At 29.1% G+C, this 14,717-nt stretch overlaps 1 protein-coding gene across 1 annotated transcript in view; it reads right to left on the bottom strand.

Annotated features, from left to right (window-relative positions):
- The window catches only part of LOC113365822 (protein nubbin-like), a 368,699-nt gene extending 354,293 nt beyond the window's left edge, over positions 1-14,406 (bottom strand). Inside the window, exon 1 of the mRNA XM_026607366.1 lies at positions 13,954-14,406. Coding sequence (XP_026463151.1) covers positions 13,954-14,197 — 244 coding nt within the window. The 5' untranslated portion in view covers positions 14,198-14,406. The remainder of the gene's footprint in view (positions 1-13,953) is intronic.
- Between the last annotated feature and the right edge of the window lie 311 nt (positions 14,407-14,717).

Raw genomic sequence — 14,717 nt, forward strand, 5'->3', positions numbered from 1 at the left:
AAAAAAAATTGTTAACTATCGATATCATCATCAGTCAACATGATATGAGATACCATTTGGGATTTGTAGATTTTTGGAAATCATTAGTTTCTGATCAGATTCCAACTGGTTAAGTTGGAGTCTGTTGCCCTGAATAATTTTATCCTTTTATTACAAATCATGTATCGATTACCCGTGTGAACTTTTCCCATAATTCCATTTCCCCTGCACTGGTCCAGAGGCTTTTTAATAGTTTGACTCTCTTTAAGTTCGAGTCTTCGTACCTACTCCGGTTTATCGAAGTAGGCGGATCCATAAACCGATCGATAAAGCGCTTCTCAAGACGTCCCTCTTGCCCCTTTAATGCCTCGTTGTCTTTTCTTACTAAATTCACCATACACTTCGCGATGCAAAATTTATATTGCCACTAAACGCACATGGTAAGCACATTGACTGAGGAAACCTTTGAGATCGAAACTGGAAGTAGCGTGGAAAAGAATCATTGGGTAAATCGATATTTTTGATTCGGAGGAGAAGTTTAGGTTTTTCCCAGAAATCGATTCCTACTAGCGGAAAGATGTGCTTCTTAGTTTTTGGCAAAGGCAGCCGTTTTGGAGATACGGAGCAAAAGTGCAAATAAAAGCAGTTTTTGAGAGAACGTAGCATCCGATTAGAATGATTCAAAAAACATTTTGGTTGTATTGGCATGTGAAGAAATGATTAGTTTCGGGGAAGGCAGCTCCAAATTTTCCAAAAAATAATCAACAAAATCGATAATTTAAAATTAAAGCTTTTGCCTGAAGTAGGATCCTATGCACCATTAGTTTATTTTTCTTGTTGCACCTGAGTGTGGTGTCTCAAGTGAACCAAGATTGTCGAATCAAAAGTAGCAAATTGCGTGCACGCGGTGTGTTTATGGTATATGGTATGCAGCAACTAATTCATATCCGAGCTCATGAAATTAACTTTACAGATTATCTGTTACTGGTTGTGATTGTCAATCCTTGATCAGAATCCAATATAATAATTTAATTTTTAAGATTACAGACTAATTAAATACTAGTCACTTAATAATTGCAATAACTTATACAGGGATTCTGCAGAAATTGAATACCAGAATGGAACTACTAATCTTTTGTTTTTACTTTTTTTTTGCCAATTAATGGAAGACAACATTCAAGAAATTTAAATCTTTGGTATAAAATATAATTTTATAAATTGTTAATCATCCATTCCTGATTTTATTATTACTTATTGGGTGGGACTAGATTTATTCGATTTTTTTGGTTTTCTACCATTTTTTGGCGGTGCAAATTTGCAAAATACCACAATATTTTGCAATCCTTGTGATATTGGCTTACAAGATATTGCGGTATTTGCTTGGAATATATGGTATTTAGTTTGCATATTAAAAATGTTCAGATTCACTGGTGTATTAATGAAAGTGTACGTGATTTAAAGCGGTTAAGTTCAATATGACAGGATGAGACTAATCGCAGGTGGTTGAAATAAGCCGAAGAGAGGGCCGTACCACGCACCGAATTATTATTCCCAACGCGATCTCGCAAACTCATTTTCTTCTCAATACGATTTTAATTTACATTTATACATATCGAACTTTTAGTACGGACCATAAGCTGATGGACGATAATAATTTGATTATAGTAATAGCAGTAAAGGCAAAATTCAAATAAATTGATAGGTGGTAATACAAGATTAATTCCAAAAGCTTCGGTATCCATTATGTATTCTAATTTAAACATAAATATTTATTAATCATCGTGTTAATATACATCTATCAATTATCTTATCTACCCTAAACGAGCAGTTAATTAAAATCAAACTAAAAAAACAACATGTCTATCATCACTACAAATCATTTTCACCCTTCCGCGTGGGCTGACAGAATATTCACCCCGCGACCTCTAATCATATACAAATTGAATAACTCGCTCAACCCCTTTTCGTTTTTTTTCCTATTTAGGTTGCTGGAAGGAACAACCCCTTAAAAAATACAGGAAGTGGCACTTTATACGGTGACGTAGGCAAGTGTTTAGGCATATCACACAGAAGGGCGAATAAATTCAATCACTTGTTGCGTTTAGAGTTCGGAATATTATTTCTTGTAAAACATTGTAGAAAATGGCTTATGTTTCGAAATCTTCTTATCGAAAATCTCAGATTTATTTTATGAAAAATACTTCCATTTATAGTTTTCTGTATTGTAAATAGGTATGGGTCATAATCAATCTTAAAGCACTTACCATAAGGCGTTTTACTACGGTCACTGTCGTTTAGATCTGTAAAAAAAATTAAAATTTAAAAATATTTTCTAACAAATATTTTTCATTAATATATAGATCTTCTTACTTTAACAATCTCATCAATAGAAATATTTCATAAACGATTCTACGTGAAAGTAACAATAGATCTACTAATAAGCATCTCAATTAATACCAATCTACATGTAGTAAGAAACTCATTAAATATTCTCGTACAATAATAACGAAAGAGTTAATAATATCGAGCTACTTGAACCTGGAGGAAGAAAATATATTGTTGAAACCAGTTGGTCGTTTAGTAAAGTTCCGATCAATCAGTCACGTTTATATATAATAAATATTTCCAATCATTAATCATGCTCTTGTTATTATAATATAATTTATCTTAAGTATAAGTCTAATTGGATTCAAATAGAAAGGATGTGATAAGTAATTTGTTATATTTCTCAATATTAACTAATTTTTAATGCTAAATTTCAACAATTGCATTTGCATCGTTGTTTCTTATTTTGATTAACACAAAACTAAATACTTCAAAATATCGAATATTATAATGAGATCAAATATTATATAATTTATTATGACTGTTCGACAATATTCCAAGAAAAATCACATGCTCCAGTATCTATGATAATTACTATATTCGTGGAATAAAATTATAGTACAGAATAATGATATTATAAGAACCTTACCAAGAATCAAATTAAATAATTCTGTATACAAATATTTTGCGAAAACAATTTGTGTGTCAGGCTTTTCTTTACTTTGGTAACTACTGTTTGTTGAAGAAATGTCAGGAAATACTAGACTTTTTTTATTAAAATACTGATATTGTTAATAGTTTGTGTACTTTGGTAACGGGTTCTTATAATAACTTCATTTTATGTTCATTGTACTGAAACAAATTGTAAAAGTGGAGCGAGCTTTCATGATATAATTAGTTCAAATTGAGCTTTATTAGTATCGATAGAAATAAATTCAAATAGATAAATATTTGTATAAACTAGGTCTAAGTGGAAAATTGCCTTATAACAAATTGAAAATAACATTCCAAAATTAGTAGATAAACGACTTAATACATAAGGATCAAAATTTAGATACATCTAAAGTTATGACAATAGACAATGAACTCTATCATAATATGAAAGCTCAAAAAAATAGTCAAAAAAAAGCTTTAAAATAGAGGTATGTGAAATAATTTTGGCAATTCAAACTGCAATATAGATTAATTAGTCATAAACAATTTAATCACTTTAAGAATTACATAATTAAACCAACAAACACCATATGTCCACAATATCAAAATTAACGTTTGATCTCTCTCCAGTGTCATCAAACACTAAAATGCCATGGTATTATGTTTGCATAAGAATACGCCTAGGTAATAAAATTAAACCCGAGCAAACAACCCTTTTTTCTGGTCCTTTTTTCTTAATTTAAATCCTCGGCACCCCGTTTAGCAGGGTCGTTATATAATCCTTTCGTAATAGGATTCTTGCTCCGGTATCTTTTTCTTTTGTAGTCCTCATTGTTATTGCACGCGACGCTTTTTGTAGTCAATACAACACATAGGTAGTAGTTCACATAATGTTTATTGTTAAATGATCCTTACCTAGAAAGTTAGGAAGTTAATGGGTTCTAGGTGACGTTTCTTCACTTGTATAGGTAGAAGAAATATTTGCAAAAGTGTCACTTTGGCACACGACAATTTGTTAGGCATTACGCAAAGAAAGTAATTGATGGATTGATTTTTAACTTTGCGAGGAAAAGTTTGTGCTTTCACCAGAAATTCGATTTGCTAATTTTATGTTTCCTCGACATTTCAAGTCATTGTTTATCGTTTGACCACGATTGTAAACATACCCAGACAAAAGAACCAGTCTGAGATGCCAAACCGCATTTCCTTCGCTTATCGATTTTCTGTATTTTGCCCCTATCGTGATGACTAACATATCCAAATGAATTTTTGAAAATTTAATATTTTAATTTTGGATTACATGTGGATTACTTAATAACAACCATTGTCCAATATTTTTACTCAAGTAAATTACCATTATATTGGGTGCATACTGCAATACGATTATAATGGAAAAGCCTATAAAAAATTGAATGTTAAGTGAAGTCAAGAAAGCGGTGTGATATAATAACGACATATAAAATACTTGGAAATCATTAAAATTATTATTACGGCTCCATCGGCCTGTAGAGGCGACGGAACAGCCCCCGGTTGGTTGGTACAACAAAGTCATTTGAGTGTATAATGACTTTCAATCATTCGGATGGTTCACAATAAAATATAATTTATTTTTTGCACTATCTGACCCGTTTCATAATGCTCTTCGTCTTTGGTGACGTTTGCTGTTTTCCGTTGTTATTTTTTACCTTCCCAAGCAGTATTTTTGCCGGCCGTTATTATGATTACTTTTTTCACTTTGCTTTCCATAATAATCCATACGCGTACCTTCACAATCCTGCTCATTTGTGGTCATTAAATATTATTCAGCATATTTTAATATAGAAACAGTGTTAGAGACCTGATTTTTGCGTTTCATTTAATAATACAAAGAGCAGGACTAGACACATCCTTCTTTGGGAGAAAAATAATTGAGAGTTACGAAGATTTTGCTATACAGATTCAAGGGGGTATTCTAGAGTTGCAAAAAAGACAAAAATGTGGTTGCTGTTTTGAGAAACAGAAAATAAAAAATAAAATAGTCATAAAGTTTTAATTCTAGAAGTTGATGAAGTAGGGGATCTAAAAAAATGTCATGCAGCTTTTTTTGATGTTCTGAGTCCAAGAAAATCCAATCGAACATAAAATGCAACAATTTATTTGTTTTATCATTTGTAGAGAAACATAGCTTTTCCGAGAAAGTAAGAAATATGAATTATGTTCCTTCCTCCATTGTTATCAACAAATATAATGCATTTCAAATGATGTCGGATAAATATGAAATCATCAACAGCAATGAAAAACAGCTTAATACAGCAGTGACCATTACAAGTCGTTCAACGTAATGGCATTCTAATATTTGCGAATATATTTTTTCACCTGAGATGTTGACAAATGATATAATAAAAATGACGATGTTTCAGTTCAGATTATAATTTCGAGACAATTTCAGAACTTCAATCATATTCCGTCGTCACGGATAATAAGCGATTCATAAAATACTGTCGTTTGCCCTTGCCATCATTCTGAAATGATTGTGAAGTCCCTTTGAAGGAGGAAATCGCGCGCCATCTCAATTCACAATGAGCTCTCGCTGTATCGGACTTGTCATACACAGGGCTTGGGAAATGCTTGGTCAACGATAATCTTCTATGTTTAACTTCTGTTTTCCCAAATTTTCAATAATGTACATTTGTAGATTACCGATGTCTTTATTACCTATTTTAACAACATTTATAAAAACAACATCAATTTTGTTGTTACGTTAAAATGAAGCATTAATCTTTAGGAAGATGAGAAAGGAGGAAAAGTAATATGACTAAAAAATGGTAAATTTCTATTTTAAATTTTTAATATATTTTCCTAAACTTAATCGTAACCAAATATGTATCTAGAAAAATTGATAGCCTCAAATTTCAATGTATTTTTCTTCTTTTCTAAGCTTTTGATTCTGAGAGGTATGAAAATAACTTTACTAATTGAATAAGAAATCTATTATTATATAGAAATTTTAATGTATATATTTTTGCTTTTAGATATTTTAACAATATTTCTAATATTTATAAAACAAAATGGAATTGGATGTGTAGCTTGAAAACAGTGAATCAATTACTCTGACTATTACATTTGACTATGACTATGATTATTAAATTTGACTATTACTATGACTATTACATGCTGAGATTTGAGAAAAATATTGATGAATATACCGATGAATTGATAGTATCTAATAATAATTTTTATGTATTTTTCTTTTTACTATCATTTAATATAATTTCCAAAGCACTAAAATGACTCTGAGCAAGTCTAATAGATCAACTCATTTGGAGAACAATACTTTGAAATAAGTTTAAATAAATAATAAAGTTAACTAAAACTATACAAACATTTATAGTATCGAATGTAAATGTATTTTTTTGTTACATTAACTTTGCCATTTTAGATCTAAAAAAATTTTAGTCATTGAAATAATAATGGAAGTCACAAGGAAATTATATTTTAACACCAGATATTTCTTTAATGCTTTGAAATGACAAAGTAAATTACAATTGAATAGAAGAATAGAATTCTATTATTTCACTATCAAAATTGTATTTTTTCATGACTTTACCAAATATTTATATTTAAGGATTTGACAAGAGATATGTAGTTTTTAATGGGTCTATTGTAGTTTTTTATGTTTTTATAGAAATTCATTTATCAATTAATTTTCCGAATGTTTGAAAGATTTTAAAATATTCCGAATTTTAAAAAAATTTTAAAATATTTATGGATGTTTTCCAAAATTAATTTCCAATCTTTTGGGAAATTTTGAAGCTTTTATAATTTTATAGAGATATTTATAAGCGATTTTTCAAAATTTTGAGAAATTTCTAAGTATTTATAGAGATTTTTAAAAACGAATTTTCGAATTTTTGGGATATTTAAAGACTTTATTTGTCACTCATTTTTGTGTTATTATCAGTTTCCGAATTTTTTAAAAATTTTAAAGTATTTTTAGAAAATCAAAAACAAATTTCTGTTTACGGAGTGTTTAGGAAAATTTTAAAGTGCTTGTAGAGATTTTCTAAAACCTATTTCCGAACTTTTGGAAAATATTAAAGTATTTATAGAGATGTTACAAGCGAATATCCAAAAATTTTAAATATTCATTTCTCACTCATAAGAATTAAATATCCAGCAAAATCTAATGAATCTTGATTATATACTACATCTTTTCATTTTCTAAACTATTTTGCATATCGATTCAAATCATTTCACCCGATATCCTCGATAAGTCTCTCAATCTTTAGATCTGATCCTTTCTCCCATCCCTGGGGCGGTCTATTAGCGTTTGATATTCATGATTTATGATCGGCGCGTTGCGCTTACCGGCCGCGAGCGATTCTCAAGCGATGCACGTCAACGCGTGAGAAAACAATAATGCACTCGCGGAATACGCTGCCGCCTGACTCCTGACGCTTTCGCCGTGTACAGTATGGAAAATGTAAAGAAAATTTATAGATTGTAGAAAATCACTTTTTGATGTCGACTACTGGATTATAGAGAAATATTTCGTAATATTAGATTTTTTGTAGTGGTTACACTTTTCACGTTTATGGTAAAGAAAATTTATAAATTAACTCTTTCTGATGTCGACTACTCTAATGTGTCCTGGCCGTTCTATTTTGCCTATTGAGTAAAAAAAAGCAGGTGTCATTTTTTAAAAAACACATTTCTTGGTGTTCAATTAGCTGGAAGTTTTTTTGAACATAGTCAGATAGTTGTTTGTTTGATATGTATATTTGTTATGATATAATTGGTTTGGTTTTTACAATATAATTGCTCAAATCAAATTGGTTCTTTGTGCTCCCGCCCTGCCCTAATAGGTTTTCAAATAAGAGAATTAGAGGATCTAAGGATCAGAGGAATAGAGGTTTTAAATACTATTTCATTACATAATTATGTTAATATTTATTGTATCTAAAAAGTATTATTCACAAACTTCTTCTTGAATTTTCATTAAAAATTATACAAATGACATGAAACGATTTTTTTACACTTTTGATGCGTACGGTAAAGAAATTATATAGAAAATTTATAGATAAAAACTTTTTGATGTCGACTACTCTATTTTTTTTTGACCACACTTGCTCAAATGTATTTATCAGTTTTAAAAGTTAGTTCAGCATGTAGATGGCAATATGTAGATTTTTTTTTTAAATATTAAAAGTTTCCATAAAGATTTTAAAAATATTGAATAAAACAGATTATAGTCTCATAAAATTATTTTATGTTTTTATTGATTTTTATAAAATTTTAATGAAAAAAGAAAATTAATTGGATACTGCATTTCAGACCATTATCAATGTATTAGTTATTCATTAGAATTTAATATTTATTTAAATTCAATTTAAATATTTACAGATTATGGATTTTACAATAGTAAATTAAATTAAATTCAATTTTTTTCAAATTGACAACAAAACCATAATACAAATACAATAAGAAAGTTCTTTGTTTTAACTTGATATAATTATGTAATTTTGAGCACAATTTAGAATTGTGGAATTCCGTACTACTTTAATACTCAAGTATACTTTAAAAGTGACTGTTTTTTCTAAAATAGCTAAATCAAATTTCTATATTTTATTACCAATTGCAACGTAAGATTATTACATCAAATTCACCGCCACATTAATCTTTACGGATTAAGAAAATTATATAGCGTTTTAAATTTATTATTAATATGTTATCAATCAGTGTTATCAATATATTTAAATGTGTCATACTATACATGGAATTTCCATAAATCCAAAATCAATAACATAAAAATTTATCACAAAATATTTGATAAATATGGATAAGCTTACAATTTATGAAGAAAATCGTATTTTCTAGGTACTCATATTTTATTTATTAGAAATTCTTAATTTGATGTTTATTAATAACTAATTATTAATCTGCGAAATGTGCTCGAATAAAGAAGATGGCATTTACATAGATATTTGATAAATATGGTGTAAACATAATAGATATATTCATATTTTATTCTATACAAATTCTTCTTGGGTAAAAATCATTATCCCACAACATCACAAATTCGAGATAAACTAGAACTAGAATCAATCTTTAGTAGTATTCGAAAAAGAATAATAGTAAAAGTATTTGTGAATTTTTTATTGGTAACGATAATAGATATTGTCGCCAAAATGTTGTACAACCCTTAATGCATATTTCGACCCCTAATCATGATATAAGGATTGCTATGTTGTTATAATTTTGAATTTATAACAGTAAATAAATCAATTTGCTTGCTTCTTGTAATTTTGAAAATATGTATGCATTTAAGAATTCCGAAACCTCTGCTCGGCTGCTGATTTAATATTAATAGTAGCATTTCATGTGAAGTCGCACTTAGGCACAAAGGAAAGGAGTTTGATATCGCTAACCAACCTTTAATTAAATTTATGTAATCACAATAATTTATTGGCTTTTATGTACTTTGCTCATTCTCCCACCTGAACTCCTCGTTTTGTTTTCTATTCGGTGTGTCGCGTGTTAATTCGCATTAACCATTCCTCCTATATAGACCCTTCTCGCTTAATAGATAATCATTTTGAACGATTCCTATTATTACCAGCGGGTATCGCATATCGTAATCTTCACAACACCCTCATATTACCAAGTTGTTTTTTCTCATCTGGGGGTTGGCTGTTTTCTAGGGGTTGATTTACCTCTGCGTGTGCATGCATCTTACGTGGGCAGTTTTTTATTAGCCGCGGGACGTCGGAAATTATTGGTCAATTATTTGATTGGAAATAATTATTTTGGAATTCCTAACTAAAGGTTTGGGAGGGTATTTTGAATGAAGTTGGGATGGAATACAATCCTGATAATAAAAATATTTTTAATAATTTTTTTTTGTACGTCTCGAAATAATAACAAGGGAAAAGATTTGTTGTATAATACGAAATTATGTTTTTACGTTTTATAGTTGCTATGAAGTTTGAAGTTTCAATTTAACTTTAATGTGCCAGAAAAAAAATTGCCACTTTTCTGCTATTTCTAACGAAACAGGATTTAGTAGATGATACGTACAAATAGCTTCTTAGATCATGTTATTAATAAATTGGTAATGAAACTCATGTTACATTCAGTTATTTTAGCAAGTATGTATATGTGAAATTTTTAAAAATTATTTATATTATTTCTAGCTGCAAATATTTTGTTCATAATTTTTTTACCAAGTATACTTCAAATTTTAATTTAACATAACAATTATAATAATTACTACCATTATACTATTTGTTTTGTTAAATAGAAAATTTTACACACGAGAAGTTTTATATAATCAGTTAAATTTCTCTGAAATAATTGTAAGTAATTTAAATTTTACGAAACAAAAACTCGAGTCAATTTCTTCACGAATCCTTTAGTCGTTCCACTCGGACCAGTATCTTTGCATGTGACATATAAAGTATATTTAATACTCATACATGTGAGTAATTTTTTGAGTGCTACGATATATAATTATGAATGCGATGTCGTGATATCATTGGGCTATTACCGGAGACACATGAATCGTGTGAAAATATATACCTCGAGCACGAAATTATAACTGGATTTCATATTACGTTAGGTATATTTCACATTTATTTATGCTTACTTTGACACATCAAAAATTTCTACACAAAAAGTTCATTATGAGTATTATTCGAAGGCGCGATTAGATCTGCGTGTCGCAGAAATTTAAATTGTTTTTTTGTACACTCCATAAATTTGAATCTGATTTGGGTATAAAGGAAATAGTAAAAATTCGTTTCGTATCATAATTCTTACTGAACATTCTTATTTTTTTATGATAATAATAAAATGAAATTAATCCTGGTCAATTATTATTCGAGTTCGAGTTCCATTAAGAAAATAATGGCAAATATGATTTGGGATAAAAGATCTTAGAGGAAATTAATAATCAACGATGCAACAATCTGAAATAGAAATGATTATATATCTTAATGTGATGGATATGCATTTTAACAATGCCCTTTATTATTATTTATTAATTATGAAATTTCTCATTGCAATCGACCTAAAAAATAGAGCAAGAACAAATATAAATTCTGAGTGAAATTCACACTTTGGCCCATACGTTCACCAACGTAACGATTACATTTTTTATCATATCACATATTTGATTATAAAAATGAGTCAAATAATCGAAAAGAATCATTACAGGTGCCGATCGTTCGGCCTGACAAGTAGTGTGAGTAAACAAGGTGTAAATCCACAAGTTGTTATTATAATTGTATGTTTGTGTCTTATCCTAATCTTATCTTTGAGAAATATTATCGCACAGGATATTGATACTCATAACTTTATATATGATCAAGTATATGTACTTGGTTTGCTGAGAGTTTTGCGCTTACATAAATAATTAGCCATGGGACGAACTTTGATTAAAGCAAATGAGGCGACGATTGACAAGCTTTTAGATTGATGATTACGAATAAATTGTTTTGGATAAAATTATAATGATAAAATATTGATTATAATATTCATCGTGTTTATAAGATATAAAAAAATATTTATATTTATGCATTCAATCAGGGTTCAATCTAAATGATAAATACTTTTAAAAAAATATCATAAAGAATGTAATTGCAAGAACGTTCTTACTCTTGAGTTGTTTGTAAACCTTAATTTTTGTAATTGCAAAAATATTCTTTTTGCTAAGAAATTTTATTATTGAATTATTATTATAAACGATACGAATGAATTTAAATTATTTTTGAGTCTTGTTGTTACTATTGCATTATTTTTTTTCGTGTATAGAATAGGGGTAGGACGGGGCACAAAGGCCCAATTTGACTTTAAATAATTGCACTGTCTAAACCAAATGAAGTACATCATAACACATAACACATATTGGATATCATATTATGTTCAGTAAAATTCATTCCTAATTAGAGAAATGTGTTTTCAGTATTTTTTTAAAATTTGTCAACTGTCCCTTTTTACCTCATAGGCGGATTAAAATGGGACAGCCAGGGAGCAAACAGATCCAATGTCTTATTTTTAATTATAAAGAAATTTTACAAAATTATAGCTACAATACCCGACAAATGCTAAATATATATATTGAGTGAGAATCTTGTGATAAAGAAAACACTTTACGTAACCTTGATCTGGTATTTGTTCCAAAATATTTATCAGAGTTAGAATAACTATTAATTTAATTCATTTTTTGTAGAATTGTTTTCTCTTTAAAAAATCTTTTTTTGTTTAGAAATTATTCATCTATTTTGCAATACTCTTAAATATGTGCTAGAAAATTTTAAAATATCTACTGAGAAACTTATTCTTACTGAAAAACATTTAATATAACTTCAAACATTTTACTTATGAATTCTTAAAATGAAATTTAAATAGCTAAACTAAAATATAAATGTACTTAAAGTTTGTGCAATATTTTTTATATTAGCAATTTGTGTTCTGCAAAACTATTTTTATTACCAGCCATTTTGCTAAATATTTTTTTAGGCGTATTTTAAAACTTTTATACCTTTATGACCCTATGCAAAATATTCCTCAGCACTAAACCGTGACATTAGTGCAATAATACAATTTTTATTAGATTACGACCGACATAAGGTCCTTTTTGAGGTCATTTTATGATTGATTTACAATCTTTCTTACCTACCGGTGCACCTCTGTTATCTGAAGCAATTTCTTTATCAAAATACATGACACGTATTTTATTTACGAATTATGAATAATTGTAGATGCTTAATCATATTCTCGGGAAAATGATTATTGCATACATATCGACAATTTAGTGCGTTTTAATTTTTGAACGAGATATCTTCATAATTAAATTGATAATCAAAATTTTGATTGAGTTATTATTATGTAGTGAGTGGATTGAAAAACCCTATTGTAAGAGATAGGAAATTTGGAAAACTTGGTAGAAATGGAATTATGAAGTTAATGGAAGTATGAATATATTGAAAATCTATTCATAGTAAATAAATTGAAGTCTTGATAGTTCAGAAGCAGGCTTATATTTCTAAGCGAGCAGACTTTGCAATTAAAACTAAACATGTCGTTTTAATTAAATTAAATTAAAAATATATTAATCATATGACCTTTATCAAAATGCTACTTTTATGATTAAATTAACAATAGATATATGAGCTCAAATTGAGCTTTTTCTTAATTGGATCAAACACTTGATTTATATACATTTCTAGAGTGATAGAGTTTCTTTGAAATCTTATGAAAAACTTAAAAACATTTCGTTTTATAATTACATAAATCAAATTAGAACAATATTTATAATATGAATATTTTTAAAAACGTTATTTCCATAAATAAATTAACAATAGACATATAAGTTCAGCTTACGTTAATCGCAAAAAAACGAAAATGAACATTTTTGCATATCTTTACGTTTTAAGTTCTTCTGAACATTTTGGCGTATCTTTAAAAAAAGGATGTATGTATGTGTGCGTGTGTGCGTATGTACAGATACAAATGTTCGTCGACGATGTTGAGAGCATGGATCAATCAATTTGAATGATTCAAAAAACATTCGATTCCTATTAAATGGGAGACGTGCTGATTGATGCCTTAAGGTGCTTTACGATGCCAAGATGTTCATATGAATTTACTTAAAATATTCATCTTTTTATCCGTCTGGTGAATAACTGAGTGAAATTTCAAGTTGATTAAAAATCTTATACATGGTTGATAATTATAATTTGAAACTTAAATATCTTTAGAACGTAACAAATTTAATAAAGTAAATAAGGTGTTTTAAATCATAATTAAGTGAGATTTAATGTTTAAAGTAAGGTGAACATAATCATACAATTTTAAGAAGCCTATGTACTAATTGTTGCAAGTGACAAATTTATGATAAAGCATATAATGAAAATATAACTTGTAAAGTGTGTTGTGGTCGTGCTAAAATAAACCCACATTCATTGTTGTTACCCTTACATGTTGTTACCCTTATGCCAAAAATAAACATCTCACCTTTCCGCATATCCTGAAGAGTAGGCGATTGTTGTTGTTGACTATGATGGTCCCTTTGATAATCTCTCCTATCTCTATCCCTGTCCGTCCTGTCTAATTGATTGCCACCAACCCCGGCGCCGTCCCTGAACAACCGGCGCAGGGCCGCATCGAACCGCGGCATCGTGAAATCAAGTGGCTGCGATTCGGGGGAATCGTCGCGTGCCCCCGAGAGCGCGTAGTTCCTGCTCGCCTGCAACAACATCTATCCAGAAACCACCTCTGGCGAAATCAGGAGGAAATCACTACTGGGATGGAGGAGATATAAAAAATGTTTTTTTTTTTAAATTTTGCACTGGTGAATCAATCTTAATGTCTTCTCATTGCCAAATGATTTTGTTTGATTGTGGAGTGCAGTTTTTGATATCACAGATTCAAAATAACGCGATAATGATTCAAATGAAAAATGCCAATTGAATGATTATAAATATAAATGACTTCATGGAAAATTGATATCAAATTGGAAAGATTTTTCCGCATGCCAACTTTATTGGTAGTTATTTCAAGTTCTGTATAATATTAGTAAATTTAGAAAAATTGCTATAAGTCCAATTTGTGTGTGGTAAATCCTGGATATGTGTTGATATCATCAAAATAATAGGTTTCTTCTTGCACTTTTTATGCACAGTACTTGTAATTTGCTATTTATCACAATATTTGTCTAAGATGTCATCAGAATAAGAGGTTCTTTTTTGCACAATACTTGCAATTTGCAATTTATCACA

Source organism: Ctenocephalides felis, unplaced genomic scaffold (genome assembly GCF_003426905.1).
Source record: "Ctenocephalides felis isolate EL2017-DRISC unplaced genomic scaffold, ASM342690v1 CF-g0.4_SCAFFOLD_01170, whole genome shotgun sequence".
Lineage (NCBI taxonomy): Eukaryota > Metazoa > Arthropoda > Insecta > Siphonaptera > Pulicidae > Ctenocephalides > Ctenocephalides felis.